This window comes from Schistosoma haematobium, chromosome 5 (genome assembly GCF_000699445.3).
Source record: "Schistosoma haematobium chromosome 5, whole genome shotgun sequence".
Classification (NCBI taxonomy): Eukaryota; Metazoa; Platyhelminthes; class Trematoda; order Strigeidida; family Schistosomatidae; genus Schistosoma; species Schistosoma haematobium.
In genome coordinates, this window is record NC_067200.1 from 17,418,987 (window position 1) to 17,433,167 (window position 14,181).

Below are 14,181 nucleotides of genomic sequence, written 5' to 3' on the forward strand. Positions count from 1 at the left end.
AAAATATCTGAAGAATATTCTCATCAAAAGAGCAGCTATCCGGTCAACTGCATCAAAACTAGCAACCAAATGTGTCGGCAGGAACAAAATCAAGCACAGAATCCAACAACCGAATCGTCCTAACACATATGAACTACACACAGTAAATCACAACGAGATTGTCGAAGCTGTTTGGATTTGGTTTGCACACAACCCAGCAAAGTCACTTCAATCAATTCTATGCAAACAAAAGGACGAAACCGTGAGAGAAGTAAAACCCAACATCATCTGCAAAATAAGTTGTTCCAGCTGCAATGACCGATACATCGAACAAAGTGGATACTATCTTCATCTTGACCTACACGAACATCGATTGGCGGTCAGACGCCATGATATATCCTCGCTTATATCAATGAATTTAGACAACTATGGTCACACATTCGACTAGAAAAATGTTGAGATCTTGGATAGAAGGATTGCTATTAGCACCAGAGAATTTTTAGAAGCTTAGCACTCAGGTGAATCAGCTGTCGACAAACATATTGAACTAGGTCCGATCTGTCAACCAATCAATCAGAAAGATCATAAGCAAATATAGAATAAATAATCAGATCAAAAGGAGGTGAAATCAAGAGGAGGAAACAGGCAATGACAGATTCAAGGTCAACAGAAATTCACCTGAATAACGGCACTTCTACAAGTATTTATAGTCATGAAGGTCGTATCACGAACTGTGGTTGACTTTTTCACTAGTAAACATAAAAGAGAAGATTCGTGTTCTTGTCGAGTGACAATATAATTCGTTGTGTGGAACTTGATGGTATCTGTGGTCGAAGTATATCCAGTACCAAGAATATGTGAGATCAATGGAATTTCACCACTGCTCTGTATCATTTTATGTTCTATCGATGTGTAGCACAAGTCATACACACTACAAGTGAAGGTGACTGCATGTGCTGGTCAATCGTGTGCCTGATTTTTATTAAACCGTGTAATTGAATTTCGTTGAGCTCGACGTGGTTTCACTATCGAGTGTCGAGTGATAGGCGTCTTTGTTTGCGACTTATACGATGAGTATACAAAAATGGCAATTCCCAACTGGATGACAAGTAGACATCGAGAAACAAATCAACAGAGTAAGTTCAGTGAGACAGTGAAACAGAATAAAACCGATGACTGAATAGTCATTCACTAACCATATAAATACAAAAGTTGATATGTCTCAAGCTCCTTAATTTGCAAACCAGAGAGAGAGAGAGAAACCGTTAGTTGAGCAAACTTACCGAGAGTAGTATTTTTCTTGTCAATGGTTATTTCGGGTTGAGTTATTTTGGGCGGTTTGATCGTATTCTCACCTAAATAACAGGAATGCATCAAGAAACAAACCGACAGAGTAAGTTCAATGGGACAATGAAACAGTCTGGTACTGATGTCTGAAATTTCATTCACTGATCGCCTTATGTTCTTGTGTACTAATGCTTGAGTGCATTTATGTGCGTGTGTGCTTGTGTGTTTGCTCTCGTCTGCATTATTTTTTAATCTGTCGCGACATTTTTCAGCGACACTTGCGTACACTTTCCTTAAACATTTTTCGATAATAATTTTGTATTCTTCACCTGTTTTGCAGAATTACTCACCGCTTTCACCCTCATATAGTAATTCATAAATAGACCAGTAATTTCTTCTATATACATTATACTCTGAACAGCAATACCCTTTCTTCATAAGTTCTCGGTAGTCCATCGTCGTGCTTATATCTCCTGTCAACACATCGAAGGAGCAGTTCGTCATTGTTTCACCGAATCCAGTATATATATTCGACATAATGATCTTCAGCTGAAATCAAAATATTGAGACAGTGTTTTATGGCATAAATATTTATCCTGTAATCTACTGAAACAATATCTTTTCTAAACAATTAAGTATTGTGTACTCGTCGGTATGTGTCATATAAGAACCTTGTGGGAACTTGATCTCATTATTCTATGAAGTTGTTTTTATATAAATTCTGATGAAAGCAGATAACAAATGACACGAAAGTCACATAACATTGATGGTTGACATTCAGGTCTACAGAATATCAAGAAATTAATATATTCATCAACAAATGTCATCGAAACGAATATCGACGGACTTCTCGTTGAAATTGTGGGATTAACGGTACGAAGATATCAAAACTAATGCAATCAACCGAAATCTGTAAACTCTTTAAATCAACACGCGACTGCTACTTGATCGATCGACGCGAAATGCAATGGATTCAAGAAAACTTTATAATGCATGACCAGATAGAAACTCACCTCACGGCACTTATCAGTAGTTACTAAACTCGTAGAATAGGTTTTTTGGAACAGATAGGATTCTAAAATGTACAAATTTCATTAAATATAGTTTGTAAAACGAATATTCACTCTCAAAAAAATATTTCATTAATCGATTTGTTAGTCAAAGCACTCTATTCAGTGGGTACTGTGAGCTGAACAACATATCGATTTTCGTGTTGACCGAGGAATCTGTGATAAAAACAGTGAGATTGTTCAGAGACTATTTAAATTCACTGATGATCTCACACTCGGCCAAACCATTGTGACGTTCGTTGTGACGAGGAGGTGAAACTGGTGCAGGAATGGTTATCAAAGTTTATGATCAAATTCTCAACACGATTAGCAATCTGGACACTGTTGAGCTGAACAGATCGAAACCAACGTGCCGAAGAACACGTGACCTTGTCTATGGTGAGAAAATCACTGAAATGCAGCGGAGTGATACACAGCATATCAGTTGAATACTATTTCCTATCAATCACTTGGTTCCGCTGTGTGAATCTAATGCAAGTGTGTTTGTGTGTCGAATATTTTCAAGCATCTCAAAGTCAGGAGCGTGTGACTGAGCAAATTATGGCGATCAATTAAAACGGCCTTAACGAGTCGAACGTTCCCGGACACATTCAGTAAACTGTATAATTTCACTACGATTGCATCTCCGATATTACTTTCGACTGGTACCCGTCATTCAGTTCACACAAAAGTCCCAAACAAAGCAATCAACCCATGTCATCTTGTCACATTCACACACACTTCTATTGAGGCCATCAAGAAATAACAGGAAATCCATATTCAAATCAACAGCCTCATATATAGGACAACTTACCACGGCCAACGGCTGTCGGATCTAAAATTCACAATAAATATTATTTTGTGGTTGATGACAACTAACTGACTCTTTCACTCATTCGACAACTCACATTTACAAATCATTACACAACATTCACTTCCTAAATTCCTACACCACATTGACAGATTATTGTGTTCAATATTCCTCAGTATCACTGACTTCAACAGATTTTACAATACACAAAACTACAGAATTTATTGTGAACTTACCACTCACTGAAACGATATCTGAAATGGAGTACAGTATATTTACTACTTAATGATGAAAACTGCAAGCTATGTTATCTAAACTGAACACCGTACATATTGATCAAGTGTGGATATCAACTAGAAAATTGTTATGCATTGGTGATTCACTCACCAATTATCCACGCGCTATTCACATTCACATTACCCGATTCAAGTGAATTCTTCAACGATGGGAACCACGTTTTCGATGAAAATACTTTTTCCATTTCACTCGATAACACTGCCAGTTCAACCTTAACAGTATCGACACGGATATCATTTGGCCTTTGTGAGTGATCGATATCACATGACAGAGTAGCAGAACTCAACTTTGGTTTCAATTCCTTCACCACATCCACAACCTTTAAGAAATCACATGAAAACACTATCCGTCAGATTATTTCGTTGAAGTTTTTGTGAAAGTGATCATTCTAACTCGAAATGTAAATTTTATTGATATTCACATGATTATTCATATCTGAAAATTTATGTCTATTTACTTTATTATAAAAATGGTTACTCAGACTTACAATTACCTAACACTGAATCATAGTGATATCTAACATTTACCCTTTAGCAACAAAATTTCATTTTTTACAAATGTTCACATCAATGTACACGTCCAATTGCAACACATCATCTAGCATTCATTGCCGCGTGTCCACTAGATCAATGAGTAGGTTCACTAGGAGATTCATGTGGTCAATATATATATATATATGAGGTAAAATGACTCGAATAATGTTGTCATACACGTCTCTTCGTGTTTTAGAACTCGAGTGAGAGCTTCTAGACTTACATTTGCACAGTATCTATCCAGAAGCTTTAGGGATTGTGCTACTCCCTTATTTTCAATTATTTCATCCCACTCCTTAACACGGACGGAGAGTGTATTTACAACGATATCTAAAACAAACCGGAATTCAAACATATTAGATGCAGGCACAATTCAAACACGAAAGTCATTCAAAACAGCAGCACGACTATCTCGCAGGAAATCGTACATGAAGCATTTTGAACGTGTCTATACAGGGTGATCCAATATACGATTACTGATTAGGAGTTACTAAGTGAATGAGCTAAAGCAATAATCAACAATAAATCAAACCATACAAAACTAGGATGGTCACTTCAATTTCTTCCAAACTGAAACCATGAAAACCGTAGCGCATGACGATATTTGTTGTAGTTCGGATGTAAGAGAAGAATATGTGTGTGGTGTTTGAATGAACTAATGATTCCTTTGTAACTGTTGAATGTTTGATTTCGAATTCGAAATACAGTACATTCCTTCGTGCTTATATACTACTACTTGATCCAATTGCGTTATTTCTGGGATTCTTAGTTCGTGCTATATTTCAAATATTCCTAATTATCAAAATGTGTCGCGTCTGAACATCAAACCAAATTGTACTGCATATTTCATTCAATATACACAAAAATGAACGACTTTCGATTACCATTTTATACGAAACGTGATGCAAACGCAGTTCATCAGATGATATTACCGTTCAAATAACTTACCTTTACTTGAAAACTCAAGAGTCTGAGCTGCCACTTCTTGATCTCCTGTGACGTCAACAAAAAACAATGGAAATGATGAAGATGAGACATTCACATGAATTGAGAAACGCTTCATCAGTTTACTGACGAGTAGACACAACAAGTGATTGGTCAGTGAGTAGTGAATAGTACCACGGTTACATAATGGTATTAACGGCATTTAGCATTGAGTGGATTAGCCACTAAACAGTATTCAGTCAACAAGGAATTCGCCTATAGACAAGAGTCCAGCTGTCGAAGAATAGCTCACTGTTGATGTCACAGATTGTGGAGCTATTTTACATGGGGTCCAACACACTGTAATGCAACACTTCCTTCAAAATTTCAGACAGACTTTGCTGACTAGTGGCTATCAGCATGAACAACGATTTTAGCTAATACTGACAATGAACTCCAACCACCGAACGAACTAGATGCATGTTTATCAAGAATCATTCAGAATAATATGAGCTGTTTGATTTCGTATGACATCGTGAGCAAAATTTATTGGAATCACTAATTCTCGTCTTTCATTTGAAAGCAATACCATCACTCACATATTCACATCAATAGACATTTGCTTGATCAATCGACTAAACACGTCTACGGTGATCCTGTTGATCTACTGTACTTCAAACTCCTTTATATTGAAGTAGGAGTTCAAGTGATTATCACAATTCACAGAGTCTCGTCTGTTTTTCTGTGAAACCTATGATGCATTGGACAACATCAAATCCTATTTCATGTGATGTGCGGTCCAGTATGCTTCCATTGAGTGCCATTTATTCATTTCTCCTGCTGACAACTTCATCTACAACGAGACTGATGACACTCGAATATGTTCACAGCGCTATGTGGAGGTTCATCCGTCAACTCGTCATGAGTTTATTATCGGCGCAAGAAGTACACATAGATTGTTCACGTTACACTGAAAACCACGTAGCGATAACAGTGTAGACTGGCTATGGTACAGGATTTGAAAAACTGGGTGTCGACACAGTCTGGTGAACTGTTCACGAGTACAATTTGTCGTTTAACAGTTGTCGTTCATTACTTTGAGTTTCCATACTAGAACTAACCACTTCTTGCGTGTTCTCTGGTCATCACTGTTAGCCTAGCAAGGGTCAGCACATGATTCGAACTAAGGATTTGAAACATCTCATTATAACGGACAGAAACAATCATAAATAATCGATTCGCAGAGGATTTCGTCGTTTATTATTCATAGTTATCATTTTCGAGAAACCATCTGTTTTCGAGCATCACGGTTGTGTGAAAGCTTCACTTCAAATTTTCACTAAATGTTTAGATTTAAAGTCTGTCATTACTTCTACTAAGGAGAAATACGAAGTAAATTCTAGTTTTCCACTACGCGTTCAATCAGGACATTCTTCCACTGTTTATATCATCCAATGGAGATCTATTGAAAACTTCAGTCGTTCGTATTGATAGTAAGTCAGAACAGTGTTGAACGAATACTTTCTTTATGGTTCTTTGATAAGGATTACAAACAGGCAAGTATTACAACTTATGCTGCAGTCACATTGTATCACGTGATACAGGTAAATGTCATGCAGTTTTGTCAGGACAATATTGCTTTCTAATATCGTCATGTTAGCAAATTTCAAAATGCTTACGGTGCACGAACGATGAATTCTTATTTATCAATCAATGACTTGGGCAAGGCTTTATTGGAGCCTGTAGACTATCAAGGCATTTGACTTATTATACTACCCGTGAGTTGTTCGGAATTAGTCATAAGGAAGCAGAACTTAGTATGATTCCATACTGATTGATACTCAACGGTGAATTATATTGTGATTGTAGGAGAACCAATGCTCTATATGGAGATCGAATGCGTGTTAACATCTTTCACAATATGAAGAGTGCTCGTCAACGCACACTAATGACGGGCGACTTCCTGGTCAATCAAAATATTTAAGACGGTTCATCACCGTATAGTGACTAACGACATTATTACTGAGTGATTATTTATGTCAAGTACATCGTCATATGAATGAAAGTAAAGATGGAAACGCACATTTAGAAAGTTTCAAACTTACCTGCATTGCAGACCAGGAGAAAGAAGAGAAACCAAACAACTGCTACTTGTGATCTAAACATATTTGCTCACTGTAATTCACCAAGTTTTCTGAAATCAATTACACAGTTTACGTCCTGATTCCTGTTTAAATACAATGATAACGTGTCATTCTAGTCACAATTAAAACGTATGTGATTGGCAAGTGTAAGGATAGAATTTATCCGATTGGTCGATGCCACATTTTCTAGACTACACCAAGGTCAAAACCAATGTGAATGAGACCATCATTCACCGTTTAATTTCACTCCATCCTGACCACACATTCCCTGTCAACTTGCGTATACGCCTATTCAGTTTCCGGCTGAAATATCCTCAAAGGCGTTGAAAAAGTATGATGGCGTGAGAGTCTCATACAAATGAATTTATGTTGATGTAAGAAAACAAATGTCCCAAGATTAAATTCATTCAGGCTCAACGTGATGTACGCTCAATCCATTCATAGTGCAAGTAAACTTCTTAATCATTATGCGTTTCTATTTCCGCGGTACAGTTAATGGCAATGAATGTGAAGATCTCTGTACCAATATATCGGCATAAAACAATTGGATGTGCAACATTCATTAGCATCTCCGTATTTTCAGTGTGTCAGCATGCAATTCTATCCCTCTAAAAATAGTAAAGATTTCAAGCTAATTAGTGTCATACGTTTCGAGTTTACATAAGGAATAAAGTGCGACGACATTCTGCACGTCGAGCGTTACCCATTGTATTATTTTAGTCTGATTCCGTGCACCATGCCAAGTCGTTGTGATTATTTTAATTTAAACGAAACATTCTCATATGTGACAAAACCACTCCACATGTATTTAAAGTGATCAGTGAGAATATTGAAGATGAAATTAGTATATATTGGGCTGCAAAATTCCTTGATTCAAATTCGAAATGACAAAACGATTACTGAGAAATTGGACATCGATCCCGTCACTTCTTGCACTTATCAATTTTATATGTGCATATTTCCCATCATGTCGACCACCACTAAACCGAGGATCTTCTTTTATATTATGTTGATGTTCAGCCTTCAGGGCGAATTGATTCACTGTTCGTGCACCACTTTTCTTTTCAATTACCTTCTTGTCACGTTCTACATTTAGAACAAATTGGAACTCCACCGTCACAACGTGAAGTATTAGGGGTTTGGACTGCTCCATGAGTGCGTAAAGATGAGTACGGATTTCAGAACCAGATTGTGACTGCTATCGGCTGGCAGAAATTGAGAGTTTGATCTACTTCTGGGTTATCTCACCTAGATCAAATTGTTGACATGCTCGATTCTTCTCGTCAGCTTGAGTGATGGAGTGATTATTAGGTCCGTCGAATAATGTTAGACATCTGTGATGATCGTAGAAAGTGGATGTTTGTCCGGTCACACTTCCAATAATATTAATGATTATCATTCTATTGCAAAGTGATGACATATTTGAAGTGTGTATTGTTTATTGTCTTCTACAGGTTATTTATCCTTTATATTGTAAAACGAATTTATGGACATGGGCTGTCAGTCTCCACAACCTCTATACTAATAATTATCAGAATTAATTGATTGAGATCATGAAGCGATTGATGTTAGACCACCGTTGGAAATCTCGAGGTACTAGACGGCCGTTTCGTCCTATTGTCGATCCCGCTCGCGGGATTCGAACCCACCGCCTTCAGTCTCGCGCGTGAACGTTTCACCTACTAAACCACTGAGCCGGCATCCAATGATGTGTCTAACATCAACCAATCCACGAAATGATCTCAATCAAAAACTTAATAATCTCCACAACCTCTATACTAATAATTATCAGAATTAATTAATAAACTATTCATGAACGATATACTTTTCGTCTGCAGTACGTCAAGGATTAATACTGAAATAAAACATTGTTGTTGACATTGTTAACAGGAGGTTGTGACGATTATTATCTTTTTGATTGAGATCCCGAGAGTGAGATTGTGAATGCGCACTGCTGAAGAGTCACAAAATAGGACGAAACAGCCGTCCAGTGCTTTCAGGTTTTCAATGGTGGTCTAACATCATTCGATTCATGATCTCAGTCTAAAATATTATTCATATTGTCAGTTCTCTTTCATGCTCATTTGTATACTATTTTTAGAGTTAATTAACTTAATTAACCCTGCAATCATTATTAACATTCCTTTTCACTCATTTGATTAATAATAAGAATAAGAATAAGAATAGAAACAATAAGAGGTTTGATATTTCTCTACAGAAATATTTTAGCCGCTCATCATACGTGATCTTTGATAAAAACGTGATTTGGATCGGCTTCCTTCTATTCTGTACTTTAAATAAGTGTTACCGCTTTCATAATTTGTTCCGCAAAACGAAACCGTAATAACATTCCAAAGATGAGTGGATCCCTTGTGTATTGCATGAAAAACAGTCTATCAATATTATTAAGTCACTGTAACAATCCGATGACATATTTTGATCCACGACCATGTCATAGCTTTCATTGATTAATTTCCAACTTGATCATTGCTGTACTTTGATCACGAAGAAGAAAGTGCACCTCACACACAAGGAGGTGCTCTGATGCTGTCCAAGGAAGTACGAAAAGCATTTATAGAATGAGAATCTCATGGACCCACAATCATTAAATGATCATTCAAAACAAAGTAGGAGGATATTACAATGAATGTTATCCAGTACTAGGCAGCCGAAAATGACGCGCATTTCAAAAGAATGAATAGCAACTGAGAACAACTGGAACGGATTTTTCGGAATTGAGTTCGATGGAGAATTCTGATGTGTGGCACATGCTCTTCCACCATTCTACTTGTCATTTTATCTCATCATCTGTATCTTAACAACGTATATTAGGACGTTGAATTTTGAATAAGTTTCATCTGAACAGTTAAATTTCTTTCTCTTTTTCAACGAGATTGTTGGCATCGTGACTTGTATTTCGTTTCATTCATTGCATATAACCTGATCGATATTATTATCTGGTATTTACGAGTTTTAGAGTTATGTCAACCACTTGCTTTACTGTGAATAAGATCAGCAACTGAATAGTGAATCCGAAGTAACTTCTACAAACGAGAATATGACTGCCGCTTCACCGAAACATAATCCCATAAAGAAATTCTGAAAACTTAATACAGCATGATTATCGAGTAACCCGACCCAGAGCACAAATCAGTGTGTTAATCACTGAAATTATAATGCGTTTGGAACGTATAAAAATCTAAAGTGTACAACGTTTAACAGAAGTAAATAGTGAAACAAAGATCTACCATCAATTATCAACTAGAACATTCAGTCTAATAATCAAACCACACTATCCAATATGCGTCCATATAAAGTGTACAAAATTATTAACAATGAGGCATTAAGAACTCTATGCCCGACAACGCATCGGTATTTGTTATGACCAGTGAATTAGTGGCGAAGAACAATAAGATCGTTCAGACATTATTTTCATAATTTCACTACAATCGCATCTTCTACATTACGTTCGCCGGCTTCCCATCATTCAGTTAAAATAACAGTCCTAAACAAAGCAATCAACCCATGTCATCTTGTCACATTCACACACACTTCTATTGAGGCCATCAAGAAATAACAGGAAATCCAAATTCAAATCAACAGCTGGTTACACACGGCAGTTTCGGTTGCGTTTGGTTTATCTCAGGGTACTTATTGAGTATTTGTTTGTAGTAGGGATCGATCATGTACCTTACTGTGACTGGAGATAATCTACACCGGAAAAATAATTTATACAAACAGATAAATCATTGTTTCTGTCAACTTACATCCATTTGCGCGTGTCGATGAGTAAATTATGGTGTTGTAGCAGGTCTACACCAATGATTGGCATAGAAGTATCTGCAACAACGAAAAGCCAGTGGATAGGTTTGCGTAGACCCATGTTAAGGTAGACGTACCTTTTACCATATGTGGCGTTAGGTTTGCCGTTTGCCGCCTGTAAGTTGAAAACCGGTTCCTGAAGTCGGTAGTTAGGGTTCACTGGAAGAACGCTAACTTCTGAGCCAGTGTCTACGAGGTAGCGAACTTTCGTAATCACATCAGTGACCTATAACAGACGGCTGTGTTTGCCGGCTACAGTTGCCGTTGACGTGTGCAGGCTGGGAAGTTTCCTGAAACGTTGTTCATGTCGGTCTGTTTGGATTTTGGAAAATTGCAGGGTTCTCTGCAATTTCAAGATTTCCTGTACTGATCATGATACCAGCACCAGTCGAGATTTTCTGTTCCTCGTGTTCTAGAGACAGATTGTTTCCGTAAAGAACTCCTTCAAGGGGTCAGTGTATGACATACTTCAGTATGTCACTTTCACTAAGAAAACCTCAGCGTTAGAAAATCTAGTGATCTCTAGAATGCGGTCAGCGGATGCAGACAACTTGTTGTTTTGAAACGAGACAAGCACAGCTTGCAACTGTTGAGGAAATTTAGACAAGAAATGTTGTCTGAACAGCTCATCATCGAATGTACTTTGACCAATTACCTCTCTCATTCAAAACAAAATGTCTGCCGCAGAATCATGTTGCAGGTCGATGTTATTAAAGAGTTGATCTAACCTTTGTTGATCGGTTAGATCTCCGCGTCTCAGAATAGACCGTTTCGGAGATTCGTAAGGTCCCGAAATATCACTAGCAAACATACTAGGTGTGACGTACCAGTTGAAATCGCGCGATAGTGCTCTTGCCACTACGAGAAGTAGTGCACGTTTATGAGTCACGCCGTGCTCGTAGAAGTCGGCCTCTGAGTAGCAGAACCAGGCTTCGATTTTGTCGGCCAAAATGGTATTAGTTGAAATGGAAGTGATGTTATAGTCTTGAACTTAGGAGTCTGTTCTTTCATGGCAAATATGAAGTACAGGAATGAAAGAGGATACAAATATTCAAAACCACGAAAAATAACAAAATGTATGACAATTAAAACAAAACCATGATATATGAAGTTCCAAAAAGAAACAAACACTCGGTTTACAAGTTGGTGTGCCAGATCACGTCGGCTCATCAATGAAGGTACCACAGGTATTTCTGGTTTGACAACACTTTGTCCAATAACACCTTCTATAATTGAATCGTGCCCACCCAGTGAAATAAAAGTCAGAAGCGGGGAGGTTCGAAGATATATCTGATAGGTTATAAATATATGGGGAAGCGACTGATGTAAACTGGCTGGCGGCTTCATGAGAAGTTAAGCAAGGCGTTCTCACTTGTGATCTGGTGCGGATGCACGACCGAGAGCCTTCAGCTAGGTGGGTCCATGAAAATTAATGTGGTCAGCATACAAGACTTACAGAGCTATTGATTTTAGTGATTTATTTACCGCTACAGCTTTCGAAAAATCACGCCGACAACCGACCATGGAAACGAGAAACAAAAACATAAAATATAAAACCGTTACAGATAGAAAAACGTGAATTGGAAATAAGTGTCACAAAAGTGTTAAGAAGATACAACCAAAATAATAAGTAAACTAGAACTCAGAAGTCCATGTAAACGCTTGGATGTGCCATACAACAATGTGAGTCGATTACATGCTATAGGATCGATTATGATTGAAAATGAAGCCATTTGCTGAAGATGACAAAGTAGTATGGTGTGATATACAAAATGGAATCCGACATGAAGAAGGTAATATTAAGGAATGCTAGATGAACAAACATAGACCTCACAGGTAGGTATATTTTCGCACTTGAGCCTTATATGTATAAAAGATTAAAAAGCAAGAGGATAAACTGGCTCAGGTATCTGCGTTGATGTACCCGAATCCCCTTTCCCCATTTTCTTTGATGTTGGTTGCTTCGGACAAAGCAGTATGTGGTCCCCTTAAATAACTGGTTGAGAAACTCCTGGAAACTAATAGCTTTCTTGGCAAAAAGACTCGCTGCAGCAGAGACAATTTATCCTACCTTCTGACGAGAACTTCTCGCAATCTACCTAAACATTAAGTATTTCCGACACATGTTAGAAGGCTCACACCTCATAGTTTTTACGGATCACTATATAATCACAGTTCACAAGTGATATCTGATATGTCAAAGATCAGGATAATCAGGCGGCAGATGTATTATCTTGACCATAAATGAACGTCAATCAATAGTCTACAGTAAATTTCGAGACATTGAGAAACAAACATGTAGAGTATCAAGATTTACAACGCCTCATTACAACAAACAATTTGTAGTTTCAAACTAAAGTAGTCACTATCGCCTATTGATGGTATTCTGATTTATTGTGACACGACCTTGGTTATACCTCCACCTTTCGTTCCCAAAGGTATGTGAAGATCAACATTTAATAACTCTCTTTGTCTCATCCTGGCGCAAAAGATTCGACTAAACTAATCAATGCAAAACATGGCCAACTTCACAAAAGGATGTACACAAACGGGTTAGAGTGTTCGGTAAGGCAACAGTCAAGAGTGAACCGTCAAACAAATTCACCCATCTGCGTTTTCTCACAACTAGTTGAGCGTTTTGCCCATGTGCATATCGACTAAGTAGGCCCTTTACCGCGTTCCAACGGTTTTGCATGTATAGATGGACTCACGAAATTCCCTATAGCCATACCGATAACGGACATCACAGCCGGAACATCGGTTAGGTTTTTCATGCAGAACTAGGTGACCATTTTTGGTACACCTATAACAATAACGACGAATAGAGGAGCACAACTCGAAATCGAACTATTTAACAATTTAGCTAAACTTTTAGGCTCCAATAGAATACCTTGTGCTGCATATCACCTTCAGGCTAATGAGACGGTAGAACGATTCCACCGTCAACTGAAGGCTACACTTATATCACACTCAAACCCCAATCAGTGGACAGAAATCCTGAGATTAGTTATGTTGAGAATACGAACAGACGTCAAGATTGACTCACAGTGTTCAGCAACGAAACTAGTTTTCGGGACGACTCCGAGTGAGTTTAATAGTGACAGTAAAAGCGTGATTTAGAAAATTGCGCAGACCAGCTAGGGGACCACATGTCCAAACTCAAACCAATTAATACACGTGAACAATCGCTAGTTGCATATGTACCTAAGGATCTCAGAAATTGCACGCACGTCTGGATAAGGTGCGAAAAAATAAATTCAACGCTTAGCCTTCCATTTAAAGGTCCTTTCAAAGTTACCTCGAGAAATCTGAATATTTAGTGATAAAGAAAACAA

General features: G+C 37.7%; 1 protein-coding gene across 1 annotated transcript; it reads right to left on the reverse strand.

Annotated features, from left to right (window-relative positions):
- Nucleotides 1–686: 686 nt before the first annotated feature.
- Nucleotides 687–7,100, reverse strand: MS3_00009279 (uncharacterized protein). The gene is made up of 8 exons (XM_051217634.1): nt 6,986–7,100; nt 4,905–4,949; nt 4,180–4,286; nt 3,514–3,742; nt 3,363–3,380; nt 3,130–3,150; nt 2,280–2,341; nt 687–1,815 (listed from the first exon to the last, which is right to left on the reverse strand). Exons 1-8 carry the CDS (start codon nt 7,044–7,046, stop codon nt 1,609–1,611), a joined length of 750 nt encoding a protein of 249 aa, XP_051065051.1. The 5' UTR covers nt 7,047–7,100; the 3' UTR covers nt 687–1,608.
- Between the last annotated feature and the right edge of the window lie 7,081 nt (nt 7,101–14,181).

What these genes read in the sequence shown, in the direction of transcription:
- MS3_00009279 (XM_051217634.1), bottom strand. Translation starts at nt 7,046, where the DNA reads ATGTTTAGATCACAAGTAGCAGTTGTTTGGTTTCTCTTCTTTCTCCTG. An exon ending in TCTCCTGGTCTGCAATGCAG is followed by an intron (nt 4,950 to 6,985) that starts GTAAGTTTGAAA and finishes TTGACGTCACAG; the next exon opens with GAGATCAAGAAGTGGCAGCT. An exon ending in TGGATAGATACTGTGCAAAT is followed by an intron (nt 3,743 to 4,179) that starts GTAAGTCTAGAA and finishes GATTTCTTAAAG; the next exon opens with GTTGTGGATGTGGTGAAGGA.